General features: G+C 40.0%; 1 protein-coding gene across 5 annotated transcripts in view; it reads left to right on the forward strand.

Annotated features, from left to right (window-relative positions):
• Positions 1 to 15,439, forward strand: part of VPS53 (VPS53 subunit of GARP complex) — a 122,709-nt gene extending 107,270 nt beyond the window's left edge. For all 5 annotated transcript variants that reach the window (XM_039886224.1, XM_039886225.1, XM_039886228.1 and 2 more), the window contains 3 exons: positions 10,588 to 10,725; positions 12,266 to 12,370; positions 12,874 to 15,439. In XM_039886224.1, coding sequence (XP_039742158.1) covers positions 10,588 to 10,725; positions 12,266 to 12,370; positions 12,874 to 13,044 — 414 coding nt within the window. In that variant the 3' untranslated portion in view covers positions 13,045 to 15,439. The remainder of the gene's footprint in view (positions 1 to 10,587; positions 10,726 to 12,265; positions 12,371 to 12,873) is intronic.
• The last annotated feature ends 949 nt before the right edge of the window (positions 15,440 to 16,388 follow it).

The raw sequence follows: 16,388 nt of genomic DNA on the forward strand, positions 1-16,388 counted from the left end.
ACATGAAGTTCAGGTTTTGCTGGGTCTATGCTTGCCTGAAATATCTGGGCTTAGAAACCCAAACAGTCATGTAGCCAAAGGTGTGATCACTCAGGCAGCAATGTTCATAGACTGAACTTCTTCTAGCAGCTGTAAACTGAGCTTAAATAAAACTGTGACATTCAAATCTAAGATTTAGCTAATCTCAACCGCCTCTGCTTTGCCACAAAGCTACTACATCCTAAATATAGATTATACTTTAATACACGTGCTGAAATAAGGAAAGGAGACATTTTCCTGCTCTTCCTGATTACTGATTTGAGCCCCAGAGCCCTCTTGAGCAATTGCAAGGGCCACGTGGAACTGAGCCATACCAGTATTTGTAATGCTTCTTGCTAGTTTGTGATTTTCAGAGACTCTGATGGGATTTGCAAGGTCACTAAGTAGTCTGTAGCCATGGTGTCTATGAGCACACAGCAGAAATGGAATCTATTTGCACCAACTTAACTATAGAGGAAGCAGCATAATATGGTGTAGGGAAAAGAACTCTGAGACTTGGGGGCCCCCACTCTGCTATTAATGGTCCCCATGATCATAGGCAGTTGCTTCCCTGCTCTGGGCTCAGTTTCCATTTGTTTAAATAAAAACACTGAACCAGACACTCTTCACGCACTCCTTTTAGATCTGTCATATTATGGAGTCTAAAATATTTTAAGTAATATATTTTTTATCTATGAGGTTATTTTCTTTTCCTTTGTATTATCCTCATATGCTATCTTGACTTTTTTGTGGTAAAACATGCAAAACATAAAATTTACCATTTTAACCATGTTTAAGTGTACAGTTTAATAGTATTAAGTACATTCACATTGTTGTTCTGCCATCCCCTCCATCCATCTCCAGACCTTTTCATCTTCCCATACTGAAACTCCATTCCCATTAAACACTGACCTTCCATTCTTCCCTTCCCCCAGCTCCTAGCAACCACCATTCTACTTTCTATCTCTATGACTATGACTACTCTGGGTACCTCACATAAGTGGAATTAGATAATAGCTGTTCTTTTGTGTCCGGCTTATTTCACTTAACATGTCTTCAAGGTTTATTTAGGTTGTAGCATGTTTCAGAATTTCCTTCCTTTTTAAGGCTGGATAACATTCCATTCTATGTATATAACATGTTTTAACCATACTGACTTTAAAATTCACATGATTCAAAACCATATGGAAAAAATGGTTTAAAGCAAGTTTTAGATTTTTTTTAAAACCCAAACACCAAGAAAAGGGAAAAAGAAAATCAGGTAGTATGTATAACATTGCAGTTGGAAAAATAAGAAAGTAGAATGGTTATTTTTCAGACATAGTTCTCAGTAAATATCCTAAATGTAGCAAGTGTTTTTAAACACTCCTTTAAAAAAAATAGGTTTCAATACCTACAAATTATAGATTAAAATAAACCTTAACAAACTAGGAATAGAAGGGAAATTGTTGAATCTGATAAAGGGTATATATAAAAACTTATGAGAGGGTATGGATTACATGGGTAAATTCATTTGGCAAAATTGTACAGTTAAGAATTGTACATTTTAATGTATGTATATTTTGCCTCAAAAAAATTAAGTGAGGGATAGGGAGTGATCATAGCGGGGTTTCTCAACTTTTGCACCATTGACTTATGGAGCCAGAGAATCTTTCGTTGTGGGGGCTTATACTTTACAAGTTGTTGAGCAGCATCACTTACCACACTACCCACTAGTTGCCAGTAACACCCTTCCAGTTTTGACAATCAGAAATCTCTCCAGACGTCACCAGATATCTGGGTGGGGATTGGGGGAATGGACCAAATCACCCCCAGCTGAGAACCACAGGATTTAGAAGCATAAGTGAAATAAGATGAGAATACCAGAATGCCTTTGGTGGTTGCAGCTGGGTGATAGATGCATAAAGATTTATGATACTATTGTGTTTACTTCATCTATGTTTGAAATTCTCCATAACAAAATCTAAAAGATAATAATAGTATCCACACCCACATGTATTCACTCATGTGTAATCCGAAATAAAATTTTATTTGGGGATCGACACAAAACTTTCATACTTTTGCAATTAAACTAACTTCCTTCTAGATTTTCTGATTTTAGAACTTGAGTTAGGAAAGTTAAACTTTCTCTTTTCTTTTTTTGAATGCATGCGCTTCTGCCCAGATAGTAGAGCTTTCTCCGTTTCACACATCACTTTTCTCCTTCTAAAGAGCTTTCTGAATCTCTTATCTACCCAGCCGCTCACTTTTCTCTGTCTGATTAAGCTCTGGCCCATCTTGATTTCTATGAGACCATCCTTTCCACTGAGAGCTCAAAGCCTCTTCTATCACTCAGTCAAAAAAGGTCCTCTCTTTTCATGCCACACAGAGCGAGGAGACAGGCACAACCATGCTCTAGAGGCATTTACAGCCATCAGCAAGGTCATCCAGGACCTGGAGATGGGAGAACTGAACAAGCTTACAAAATAAATGAATCAGTTAAAGAAAAAAAATGACAATAAACATCATGCTTAATGGTCAAATATAGAAAGATTTTCTCTTAACATTAGGAATAAGACAAAGATGTCTGCTATCACCATTTCTGTCCTACACTGCCCTTGAAGTCCTTGCCAGAACAATAAGGCAAAAAAAAAAAAGTAAAAAGTTTTTAAAGAATTTAAAGAAATACAAATTAGAAAGGAAGAAACTGTCATTTTTAACAGAGAACATGATTGTGAATCAATATCTAAAAATCTACAGATAAATATTAAAATATAAATTTAGCAGGGTTGCTGGATATAAGGTCAGTATTAAATTATTTTTGACATTTTAAATATTTCTGTATACCAGCAACAATTTAAAACTTAAAAATTTTTTATTTACAGTAGCATTAGGAAAACATTAAATACCTAGGAATAAATCTATCAAAAATGTCCAAGTCTTCTACATAGAAAATGATACAATTTTAAGAAACATTAAACAAGACCTTTAAAATGACAGGATAGCTCATGTTCCTAGATTAAAACACTCAAAAAGATGTAAAGTTTTCCAAAATTAATTCATAGAATTGAGACAGTCCCAATTAAAATCCCAGCATGGGTGGCATGTGAGTGCGTGTGTGTGTGCGTGTGTTTGTGTGCATATAAACTGATAAGCTGATTCTGAAAGTTAGATGGAAATACAAAAGGCTAAGAACAGCTAAAATCATTTTAAAGAAAAAGAACAGAGTTGGAAGACTTAAACCTTAGGGTATCAAGACTTAATACTGTAGTAATTTAGACTGTGGTACTGGCACCAGGGACAAATAAGCTAATAGAACAGAATCAAGTTTAGAAATAGACTCACACATATACAGACACTTGATTTATGAAAAATGTGACACTGTAATTTAGTTGAGAAAGGAAGATCTCAATAAATGGTGCTGGGCAATTGGATGTCCATATGGGGAAAATATTAATCTTGACCATTGCCGTATACTGTATATAAAAAGAGGATATCTAGAAAGCCAGTAAACGTATTAATTGTCCAAGGAAATGTAAATTAAAATCATAATAATGTCAGAATGGCTAAAATTAAAAAGACTGACAATACCAAGTGTTGGTGAGGATGTAAAGCAACTGAAACTTTTATATATTAATAGTAGGAATGGAAATCGGCACAGCCAAATGGGAAAACTGTTGGGCAGTCTCTCCTAAAGCTGGACATGCCTACCCCATAATCTAGCAATTCTACACTTGAGCAGATTCCACCCCAGAGAAGGGAGGGCACATGACCACTTAAAGACATGTACAAGAATGTTCATAGCAGATTAATGAGTTAAGCTAATCTTCAGCGACAGAGGGCAGAAAACTGGTCTCCTTTGCTGAGAAGGAAGGGAGAGCATTGACTGGAAGAGAACATGAGGGAGCCTTGTGGGATGCTGGAGATATCCAATATCTTTAGTTAGGTATAAGGTGGATACATATATAAAAGTTTATCAAGCTACATACTTGGTTTTTATGTACTTTACTGTATGAAAGTTACACCTGAATTAGAGAGAGAGAGAAAAGGAGCAGAGCATGTCCCCACCTTGGTCCATGCATTTTTTATATCTTCTGCGCCACCTCATTGAAGAACTTTGCAGCATACATATGGTTCTTTACCTTCTAGATGTATACTTTTATCTTATCCACTCAAGATTTCCCTAACTACTCATAGTCATGGTGTCCCCCCCAAGAGTAGGAGGCACTTTAAGAAGTAAACCCCTCAAAACTTTCCATTGTTGGGTTATGATGAACTTTCACAAGAATAGCATGCTGGCCAGCCCTATACCCCAGTAGCCCATCAACAACATGAGCCACACCACTCCAAAAAATTATCTCTGAGGCTTAAACAAATTTGGCTTATGACCACCTCTTACCCAATGCTTTATGCCTAAGGAGATGAACTGTTAGCTATTTTCAACGAAGAAAACCAGCAGATTTTCATGATAAATGTGGCTATTCACCTTCACTTCCCACAGACAGGTGCTAAATCTGTCAGACTAGCTCCTGCCTTTTCTGACTGCACTGCTTTTTGTAAAGCCTAAGACCAGGGTTTCTATCTCTTCAGCTGTCTGCTGTAGACAGAATTTTATTGACTGGCCAAGGATTGAAAATGTCATATCTCAAGATTTGGAAGACACTAGAAAATTATGTCTTGGTCATTTAGAACTCTTCTTGTCATTTAAGACTGTATAATTATTTATACACATAATATGTCTCTAGGAAGTAGAAAGTATAGAAAAAAGTAGGCAATATGCCCATATGTTTCAAAATCATTGATTTTTTTTTCCCTTTCAACAGCTAATGCTAAGACATGGCTTTGATTTTGACAAGGCTCTGAAAATTTGCTATATGGAAGATAAAGTCGAATCCTCACCAGGCCTCAAATAGCATACTTAAAAAAAGAAGAAGAAATAAATATTTCCAGTTAATATAAATATAGAAAATAATGTCAAGAATACCAGCTCACCACTCAGTCAAATCTTAACATGCTTCCACATTTGCTTTAGATCTTTTTTTATATAAAGTAAATCATCACAATTATTGCTGAAGCCCCCAGGGATCCTACCCGCTCAGTCCCCTCCCTTCATGCCCAGAAGTAACCACTATTCTGATTTTGACTTTTATCATTCCCATATGCGTTTTGATGTGTTACATGTGTATATATTCACAAACGATATGTAATTTTGTTTTGCATATTTTTAAACATATCATTTCCCCACTTGCTTTTGTTGCCCAATATAATGTTTTTGAGATTTATCTATGTTGATATATGTTGTCTGAGTTTATTCATTTTAACTCAAATGTCATATTCCATTGCATGAACATACCACAATTTAATTATCCATTCTACTGTTGATGGACATTTAAGTTGTTTCCAGTCTTTTGCTGTTACAAACAGTGGATGCAGGAAACATTTTTTTATAAGAGCAAGAATTTCCCTAAAGGGTGTAAGTATGGGTGCTGTGTTGTGGGTTATGCAAGTCTTCAAGTAAGAAAATGTTACTGAATTTCCTCCAAAGTGCTTCCGCTTAGAGAGTTCCCAAATTTATATTTTCACCATAAATATGAATTTCATTGTACCACATCCTACCAACACTTGGTATTATCAGCCTTTTTAACATTTGCCTCTCTGATGAGTATAAAATGTTATACAATTATGGCTGTAATTCGCATTTACTGGATTACTTATTACATTACATGTCATTCCACATGTCTTATGAGCTCCTGAGTTTTTGTTTTCATGAATTGCCTGTTCAGATCTTTGCCCTACTATTGCTGTTACTTTTGGGTTGCTGGTCTTTTTCTTACTGATTTGTAGAAATTTTCATATGTTCTGAATATTATTCCTTTGCCAATATTATACATATCTTCTCCTGGTTTGTGCCTTTTGCTTTATGTGTCTTTGATATAAACTTATTTTAAAGTAGTAGATTTTTCAATCTTTCTTGGTGTTTCACATTATTCTCTACCCACAAGTAATAAAAATAATCCATTTTTTTTCCTTAATGTTTTTCTTTTTATATCTAGGTTTTTAATCTTCTTGGAATTTAGCATACTTATTCTTTAGAGGCATGTATGGGGTTACCTCTGAGGGACAGCAGTGTTCTGATTGATGCGGGCTCATTGTATGGGCCTCAGACAATCTATGCTCATCTCTCCTCTGCGTGCCTGGGTATCTTTCTCTGTGAGCCTATGGCCTCTTCAAAAAACAAATACTTGGGAAGTAAGAATTTTCATCTCTGGAAACCTAGAAAAATCCAAATGCATTAGCATTTTCCTGGTCTGCAGTTGAATGACATAGAGTTTAGGCCTTTGGCCACATTACTGCATGAAATTACTCTTAGTGTAGCTTCCTCACCATTTTTTTAAATTAAAGCTTTGTTTTTTAGAGCAGTTTAAGGTTCACAACAAAATTGAGGGGCAGGTACAGAGAGTTCCCATAATACCCCCTGCCCCTGCCCCGACAAATGCATAGCCTCCTCCATTATCAACATCCTCCAACAGAGTGTACATTTGTTATAATTGGTGGACATACATTGACACATCATCATCACTAAAAGTCTGTAGTTTATACTATGGTTCATTCTTGATATTATACATTCTATGGATTTGGACAAATGTATAATAACACGTACCCACCATAATAGTGTCATACAGAGTAGTTTCACTGCCCTAAAAATCCTCTGCGCTCCTCCTAACCATCCCACCCACCGCCCCCAGCTCTGGCAACTACTGATCTTTTTACTGTCTTTATAGTCTTCATAGTTTTCCAGAATGTCTTATAGTTGGAATCATACATTACGTAGCCTTTTTAGATTGGCTTCTTTCACTTGATCATGTGTATTTAAGGTTCCTCTGTCTTTTCATGGCTTGATAGCCCATTTCTTTTTAGTACTGAATAATACTACTCCATCAGGGTATACCACAGTTTACCCATTCAGCTACTGAAGGACATCTTGGTTGCTTCATAATTTTTGGCAATTATAAATGAAGCTGTTAAAAGCATCATGTGCAGGTTTTTGTGTGAACACAAATTTTCAACTCCTTTGGATCAAAACCTAGGAGTATGATTGCTAGATTGTATGGTAAGGTTATGTTTAGTTTTATAAGATACCATCAAACTGTTTTCCAAAATGGCTGTACCATTTTGCATTCCCATCAGCAATGAGAGTTCCTGGTGCTCCACATCCTCACCAGCATTTAGTGGTATCAGCATTCCAGATTTCGGCCATTCTAATAGATGTATAATGGTATATCATTGTTTTGGTTTGGTTTTTATTGCTCCCATCAACAAAAGGGAAACTTTATTGAGGCCCCAGGGCCAAGGGGTTTGGGCAGGAGGCCGCCCTGCAGGCCAAGGAGGCTGTGGAGGGCCCTTATTTGACCTTCCTGGAGTGTAGGTTGTTGGTGTTGCCACACTTCTTGCGGTACATGACAACAGGGATGCAGGTGGGCATAACACTTGCAGCATATCATCTTGTCGCAGTTGTACGTCTGGGCAAGCTGGCGGAAGGAGGGCTCGGTGATGCCACGACACAGATGAAGCACCAAGTGCAGGGTGGACTCTTTTAGATATTACAGCCTGAGAGAGTGTGGCCATTCTCTGTTTGCCCACAAAAGTCAGGTAGGATGCACCCCTTGTCTTGGATTTTATTTTTTTCCTCAGTTGCAGGAAATTTTAATTTTTTTTATTAAAAATTATTAGGGTGGCATTGATTAATAAAATCAGATAAGTTTCAAATGTACAGTTCAACACTATGTCGTATATATATTGCATTGTGTGTTCACCTCCCAAAGTTAGATTTCCTTTTGTCACCAAACATTTGACCCTTTTTTCCTCTATCTACCTCTCCCGCCCCCGCTTCCCACTGGTAACCGCTAACCCACAGTCCATGTCCATGCGTCTCTGTTTGTCATGTTTGTTGCTTTTAGTTTTATATCCCACATATGAGTGATATCATATGGTTTTCAACTTTTTCTGTCTGACTTATTTGGCTTAGCATGATTATCTCAAGATCCACTCATGTTGTCCTTGTCTTGGATTTTAGCTTTGACATTCTCAGTGATGTCACAGGGCTTGACCTCGAGTGTGATGGTCCTTCCTGTCAGGGTCTTCGCAAAGATCTGCACGTGCTGGGGAGGCTGCTCACTGCCTAGTTGAAGAGAGACCTGTATTGTTTTATTTTGTATTTCCCTGATGACGTATGATGTGGAGCATCTTTTCATATGCCTATTTGCCATCTGTATATTTTCTTTGGTGAGGTGTCTGTTAAGATCTTTGACCCATTTTTTTTTTTAATCAAGTTGTTTGTTTTCTTATTGCTGAGTTTTAAGAGTTCTTTGTATATTTTGAGTAACAGTCCTTTACCAAATGTATCCTTTACAGATATGTTCTCCCAGTCTATGACTTGTCTTCTGATTCCTTTGACATTGTCTTTTGCAGAGCATAAGTTTTTCAGTTTAATGAAGTCCAACTTATCAGTTATTTCTTTCTTGGGTCAGGTCTTTGGTGTTATATCTAAAAAGTCATTACCATACCAAGGTCACTTAGATTTTCTCCTATGTTATCTTCTAGTTTTATAGTTTTGCATTTAACATTTAGGTCTGTGATCCATTTTGAATTAATTTTTGTGAAGAGTGCAAGGTCTGTGTCTAGATTCATTTTCTTTGCATGTGGATGTCCAGTTGCTCCAGCACCATTCATTGAAAAGACTACTCCAATGTATTGCCTTGCTCCCTTGTGAAAGATCAATTTATTTGTGTGGGTCTATTCCTGGGCTCTCTATTCTGCTCCACTGATCTATTTATCTGTGCTTTCACCAATACCATACTGTCCTGATTACTGTACCTTTTTAATAAATCTTGAAGTCAAGTACTGTCAGTGCTCCAACTTTGTTCTTCTTCTTCGAAATCATGTTGGCTATTTGGGGTCTTTTGTATCTCCAGATAAACTTTAGAATCAGTTTGTCGATACCTCACCATTTTTTAAGAGTAATATTTTCATCTAAGTTATTTCAAGTAAAACATTGATATAATCTCCAAATTTTCATAATCACCATGACCATTAATAGTGGTTCTCACTAATGAGGTTATCTTATCTTTAGTCATTAATTCTCCTGTCCATAGGAAAATGCAGGGAATGAGAGAATGCAGTGTCCCGGGGCCTAGAGAAATCCCATTCCATCCCTGCCTGATATAATTATGAAGGCTTTCTGAGAGCCAGTGGCAGTGTAGATACAGCAAGCCTTGTCCTGAACATAAGATTGACCATCAGAGTTGTAGTGGTGGTGGCCGTGGGACTGTCGCCCCATGGCTACCTTTGTCTGGTTGGTGAGCATATGATTCCATTCTCTTAAACTGTCTCAATGGGCCAGAGTGTTATCAGGCTTCAGTTATTTCTGTGTGACCTGGTTGCCAAGAGCAGCATGTTCATAGTACACATGGGTTCAACAGACAACAGTATGAGCTATAAGCTAACACTGCCCTCTAGCACTTACCTAGGCAGCAGGAAATGGAAATACAGCTTCCTGTCCACCTCATCCTCCCATCCATTGTGTGAGATACTTTTAGCAAGTTATATAACCTCTGGAACTTTGATTTTCTCAGCTATAAAATGGGAACAATAAATACCTACAGGGCAGGATCTTGTAAAGACTAAATGACATGAAACATTCCTAGCATCATTCTTGGCAATTGGTGTGCAATCAGAAAAGCTGATGTCCTCCCAAATAATTAGCATCCAAGGGAACAACAACAACAAAAAAAGCAGATCGTTGCCAAGGTACTAATGTTTAAATTTGGTATACTCTCCTACATCTTCGCTGGCATTCAAGAAATTCAGAATACACCAATACTGAGTCACCATTTTCTGCCTGTTGAATAAGCAAGATTTTTATGACAGTTTCCAGTGCCAATGATGATGCAGTCTGCCCTACTGTCAGATTTGTAAATAGGTACATTCATTTAGAAAGCAGTTCAAGATATGTATCAAGAACCTCAAAAATGTCCTTATTCTGTGATCTGTTCCAAAGACTCTCTCCTAAGGAAATGCCATTGACATATTAGAATTATATGTACAAAGCTGTTCATCACAGCATTCATTATTTGTAATAATAAAAATCTAGAAACAAATTATAGGAGAAATGGTTAAATACACTAAAGACACACACACACACACACACACACACACCCATAAAGTACTATATAGCCATTAAAAATCATGATTTTTTTTTTTTAAAGACTGCCAAGATGTAAAATAGAATTCAGAAACCTTCAGGTACTAAGTGGAAAAGCCAGGTTATAAAACTGTATATACAATATAATTCTAGTTTTTTATACCCACAGACTGGTGAGACTATTACATTTAACTCTGGCTTCTTGTTTTTATTTTGTCCTGGGTAATAGGAATTATAACTAATGTTTTTCCTTTTACGTTTTTTTCCTGAGTTTTCTCTAATGAGAACGTATTACCTTTAAAATCAGAAAAATGTTATTAATCATCATGGGTATATTAGGTGTTGTGTCTATATGAAGTGGCTCATGGGATTCTGCTTTGCTCCCACAGCTGCTACTGGACACCCATTCCCTGAAGATGGTCCTGCTGGATCTACCTTCCATTGGCTCACAGGTGGTGAGGAAAGCACCTGCCAGCTACACCAAGATTGTTGTGAAAGGCATGACCTGGGCGGAGATGATCCTCAAGGTGGGGCTCATGTCTTCCACAGAGTTTCTCTTTCTTTCCTCGGGCTGTTTGTCTGATCGCTTATTCCAAGGAGTACTGGTTTTGAAAACACAGGTGAGGGCTGATCCCCCACCAGTCTCACATTCTTTGGTGGAACTAAATTCTGGTCTCATCAGATATTGTTGAAAGCCAGTGGACAGTTCCTAATTCTTCCTGACAAATGAATTTTTCGTCGTAATGAGATTCTCTTGTAATAAGATTTGGCCAAGATTGGAAGTTAGGTGGGATTGTCTCTGTGAATCAGTGTCTAAGTCGGGTCTCTCTGCTTCTCAGCAGGAATTTCCGGCCCAGCTATCAGTTACTCCCTTCCACATAAGTTTCTTTGGCTTTCTAAACTGTATTTTACGGGAACTCTGAACAGATGTTTCAGCAACTGACTCTAATCAGCGAATGGGTTTTCTAAAGCCCCATTTAACAAAATATTATACACGGGGTGATGATGTTGAGAACGTCCGAAGCCTTGGGCACCTGCATCTGATTTCCACCTCTTCTTGTTGAGAAGAGAGGGGGCCTATTTGGGAGAAGGCTAGAGAACAAATGACGCTATCATGGAATGCTCTTAAAAATTTAGGGCCTGCAGGCTCTTGGGTCTGTCTCCCACATAGAATGACTCAAATGATGGCAGGAGTAAAAAGTAGCAGTGGGACCTGAGACATTGGTGGGACCAGGTGAGAGTCCTGCACAGACCCTGAGCTTATGGCTTGAGGAAATTGGAAGCAGCCTGATAATCAGTTCCTTCCACAGCTGGTTTACTCACCAGGGAGGAGAGCAGAGTTTGGGAATTATCTGCAGAGAATTTCTGAGTGAACTACCCCTTACCATTCTGAGTTACATTTCTCAGGAGTTGGAAACAAAACTAGTCTGCTGGAGGAAGAAAATCAGACACTGCATTTCAAAACCAAATGGAAATGAATGTGAGGATTGCAATGCCATTACTTTCCTGCTGCTTGTATATTTCTTGAATGTAGTTAAATGAAGTTCCAGATTTTAAGTCTTGAAAAGGGTAAGGCAGCTTTGGGGTTTTTGTTTTTAAGGAAATCCACTTAAATCCACAGTGCCTTTTGCTGCCCAGTCCTCAGGAACAATGATAAGCGAAGATAGAAAACATCAGGTACCACAAACCCACAAAACATCTCAAACTGTAGACCCTCTAACAGCGTTTCCTAAATGGTGCCAATATTTTTAAAAAATCACTGGGTATTTTTAAATATCCCAGGCCCTCAGAATTAGAATCTTCAGAGGAAGGACATGAGAACCTGCACTTAAAAAGCAATCCAGGTGATATTTATGATTCAGCAAATTTAGGAAATCCTGCTCTAATTGAATGTTAAGATGAAGTAGGCCATCAGGACATTTCTGCGTTTGGAGTTGCTGCTGCTTAAGGAAATCTTGCAGAGTCCATAATGGACTCTGGTCAGCTTGCAGGTCAAAAGAGATGATCCCCTGCCCCCCAATCATGAGCTTTCCCTGAGGGCCTGCTTTTGTCTCTCTCCCTTGATAGGTAGTGATGGCCCCCCACGAACCGTCCGTGGTATTTGTAGACAACTACATCAAACTCCTTACGGACTGCAATACAGAAACCTTCCAGAAGATACTGGACATGAAGGTTAGCTCAGTGTCTCGTTTTGTCCACTTGCACATCCTTCTCACACACAGTGGTCCTTAACTGGGTGGGGCAGGGGGGTGGATATCGGCCCCTGGGGAGCTTCCTCAAAGTGCATATGCCTGGCCTCATGCTGCCATCTGGACTCTTGAAGAGAAGGATCCTGGGCACATTAGCTTCCTGATTCTGATGGTACCTCCAAGCCCAGTCAAGAACCACTGCTTAGCAGAATGAAAAGATGTATCAGTTTCCTCACCCTGTTTACCTGTCCTTTCTTCTCTCTCAACCCCTTCTCTCCTATTCTATTACCTTTTTTACTTCCTCTGCTTCTTTCCCAGGCTACTACCCAGGGCCGGTAACTCCCCTGAGGAAAGTGTTAATCCTCAGCCCAGAGTGATTATGCTGTTGGCGGAGCCTCAACTAACAGCATACCAGATGCCGTACTTTCCCCTAGGGCCTTCCTGGGGCCAGACTTCTCATTATCCTCCTTTCTCTTTCCACCTCAGGGGCTGAAGAGGAGTGAGCAGAGCTGCATGCTGGAGCTCTTTCGCCAGAGGCTCCCCACCCCGCCCTCAGGGCCAGAAGGCTCCAGCTCCCTGTCCCTACTGGCTCCCACGCCAGAACAGGAATCATCTCGCATCCGCAAACTAGAGAAACTAATTAAGAAGAGACTGTAGGAGCAGAAAAGGGGCACTTTTTCCCCTGGCCAGCGACCCTGAGCACCCAGCTCCCTGGAAGCCCCCCACCTCTCCTGTGCTCACCCCGACTCTCAGATCGCCAATCTCGAAACTGCCTGAGACATTTGGGTTGTTAATGTGTCTCTCCCATGCCCTGTCTTAATTCCTGTCCTAATCGGAGAAGCAAGTAAGGGCCAGGTTATAAAAAGGCAATTTCGACGATCTCCGATTCTTGCAGCAGAGGCAGCATTTGGGTGAAAGGTCCCTGCCCTTCACTTGCTGTTTCTGGGCTGCTCTCGACTGGTCCGGTTGTCGCCGATTCCGTAGCCTCTCTCTGCGGTAACAACCTCTGGCACGTGGCCCTATTCCCTACCATGCACCTGTCCAGGCAACTTGAGTGACAAAGCCTGGATCTCACCCCTTCCTCTGCCACTATTTGAGGTTGTTCCGAGTTAACGACATGGCAGATTACAGGTATAGGAAACCAGCCTTACTTTATGAAGGAAATGGAAGCAGGAGCACTCTTCTGTGTAAATCCCAGCTTGTGTGCATATTTTGCTTCTGGTACTTTTCATGACGTGGCCAAGTATTTCCCTTATTCCCCTTATTTCTCAGTAATCTCCACTTCCCTCTCCATGTACGTCTAAGGGAGGATTTCCTCTGTGTCTCTCACCCAAGAGGATTATATGCGCCAGGCCTTGGAAACAGGTTCCCTCTCTGCCATGGGGCTTTCGGTACGTCATCCCCCATCATGAGAATGGGCAACATATTTGCCCTGATTCATCCGGTTCACTGGAAACCAAGCCTCCATTAACTGTGACTCAGCATTTGTTCAGGAATTACGAACAATTTGTTGGCCAGGTAGGGTCAGAGCTAAGGAGGAAGATGGAGTTCTTTACAGAGAATGCCTGTAACAGGCCTCAGGATAAAATTGGACTATTAGATAAGACTCAGGATGGAGGAAGTTACCTAAAAATCCCTGAAATTTGTGACAGCCGTACAGTGGGAAACATTAAGGTTTGAAAATCTGACCAGAAACTATAATTATTTCTCCCCTTCTTATCTTCCCACTATAACCACTCTGCACTGTTACCCTTCCCTCTCCATCAGCCCTTTGCCCAGACTCAGTCTATCAGCCCCAACTTTGCTCCTGGGCCTCGTTTCTTCATCACCCTCCAACCTGGTCTTGCTAGTCTGACTCATGTATTGAGCATCTCAAACTCGAGAACACTGAGAAGCGGTGGAAGAAAGAGGTGTGGCCTTTAGCTGAGCTCAGTTAGGAAAAGATGGCTAAATATGAAAAGTACAGGAAGGGAGGGGAAGGAGTGGAGAGAGCACCTGGCAACTCAGTAGATGGAGTTCACTGTGCCCAGACAGCCGTCGTGTCGCTGCAGTGCAGTGAAGTTACACAGCCAGCACTAATTGAGGTTAACATTCTCTTCCCACTTTTAAAAAAAGGGAACAGTGGTTCCGTCTCCAAACAGCATAGTCACTTCAGCCATCTGTGACTGACCTGGGAAGCCAGGAAAGCCAGTGGGCTGCTGCACCTGGTTCTTGTCACTCTTGGTGTTTACAGATCCACACTTTTGAGCCATTTTGGGGGATTCATTTGTTGGACCTCTTCATAATGGCATTGAGATGTCAAGCCCTGTTTTCTGCCAGTTGGTGGTTGTAGCCAGGGAAGTTGCTTTCTTGATTTATTGCGCTGTCAGTAATCTCCAAGGAGTCAACAGATGTCAGTAGGAGTTATGTTAAATGTCTCATTGACGGGGTCTGAATGCTCTGTGTGCATCTTTTAAGGACAGACCATGTTTCTCAGCTGGGGATATGCATCAGAATCACCTGGGTCTCTTTTTACAAATACAGATGCCTAGAGATTCTGAACTAGTAAGTCTGGAGTGGGGCCTGGCATGTAAGTTGAAAAATTCTGTAGGTGATGATACTGTTTATTCCTTGCTAAGAACCATTGCAATAGAGAGAAATTTGATATAGCGAATGGTTCCTATAGCACATTTTCATAAACGTGTATTTTTTGTCTCTCTAAGCAAGTGTAATTACTGTACAGTTGAGCTGTTAACCAACATGGTAAAGATTCTTTCCTGATAGCCAGCAGCTTTCATTTTAAACTCGTGTTAACAGTAGGGACCATGTCAGAAGTTGTGCTTTCCCCGTACTGACTCGGATCCTTCCTGTTTAGTTGAACCAGCCCCAAAGAGAAGGTTTATTACTGTCACTTCAAATATAAAGGGGCATACATTGGTAAAAACGGTAACTAACAACTCTGTTATTAAGCTAAACTTACTGTTTGTTCCTCCCACTTTCTGTAGCCCCTTAAAAAAAAAAACTTTGAAGTCACTTTATGTGGTTAAAATAAATATTAATAATTTATACTTGATGTAGAGTTCACTGCTGCTCTTATTATGGACAGACTTCCTGAGAGCCGGCTTAGAGGTGCCCAGGCTGGAGAAAGTCCTATTGGGATCATAACAGTGAAACGGGAACCATGAAGGACAGGGTGCTTTGACCTTCAAATTCAGTTCTGGAATCAAAGCTATCGGCACTCCTCCCTTCCTTGAAGAACACAGAACCAGTACCTAGGACTTTGCCCGCCACCCAGAAGAGGGTGCCCACTTTCCCATGCCTAGGGTGGCTCCTCAGTGCAGACAAGCAGGACTGACAGCAGACCGCCAAAGACCAGCGTGACAGCTACAGGGCAGACAGGGTGAGTGGGTCTGAGGCTGCTGAGCCGTGAGAGGGATATTATACCAGCTCATCCCGAATTTCGACTGGACGGGAAAACCTAGTTCCCTCTTTATAGAATGCTAGAGAAAATGCCAAAACCTCACAGCTGGAAATGTAATGCCACTCCCTAGGAAGAGAAATCTCTAAAATAACTAGCTTGCTTGAGGGTGAAAGCAAGTGTTTCACACTTCTTGTCTACTCCAAGTGAGATGGCTAAAAATAAAATTATGAGAACTGCATCGGGCCACTTACACAGTGCCTTGGAAACATGGGCATATGAAAAGCTGGCATGCATAAAGAGTACTGTTGCATTTTATATAGTAAATAAAAATTTCCAATCTCATTCTAGTACTTATCGGGATAGACTCCTGGACCCTCAAAGTTCGATACCTATGGGAGTTACCAGTTTCCTTAAAATAAAGGGATTGCTTTTTCATGTAAATATCTTTCAGTTTCCCCATCTGGAAGTAATTTCTTGGTACATATTGGAGCATAAAATACTACAGTTAATTAAAGCATTACCGGATGTCATTTGCTAGGATGTATTTCCTTACCGTTGACAGAAAACAGAACGGACTATAGGAAAGAATTAGCAAGCCTAT

The sequence above is a fragment of the Pteropus medius genome, unplaced genomic scaffold (genome assembly GCF_902729225.1).
Source record: "Pteropus medius unplaced genomic scaffold, Ma_sr-lr_union100, whole genome shotgun sequence".
Lineage (NCBI taxonomy): Eukaryota > Metazoa > Chordata > Mammalia > Chiroptera > Pteropodidae > Pteropus > Pteropus medius.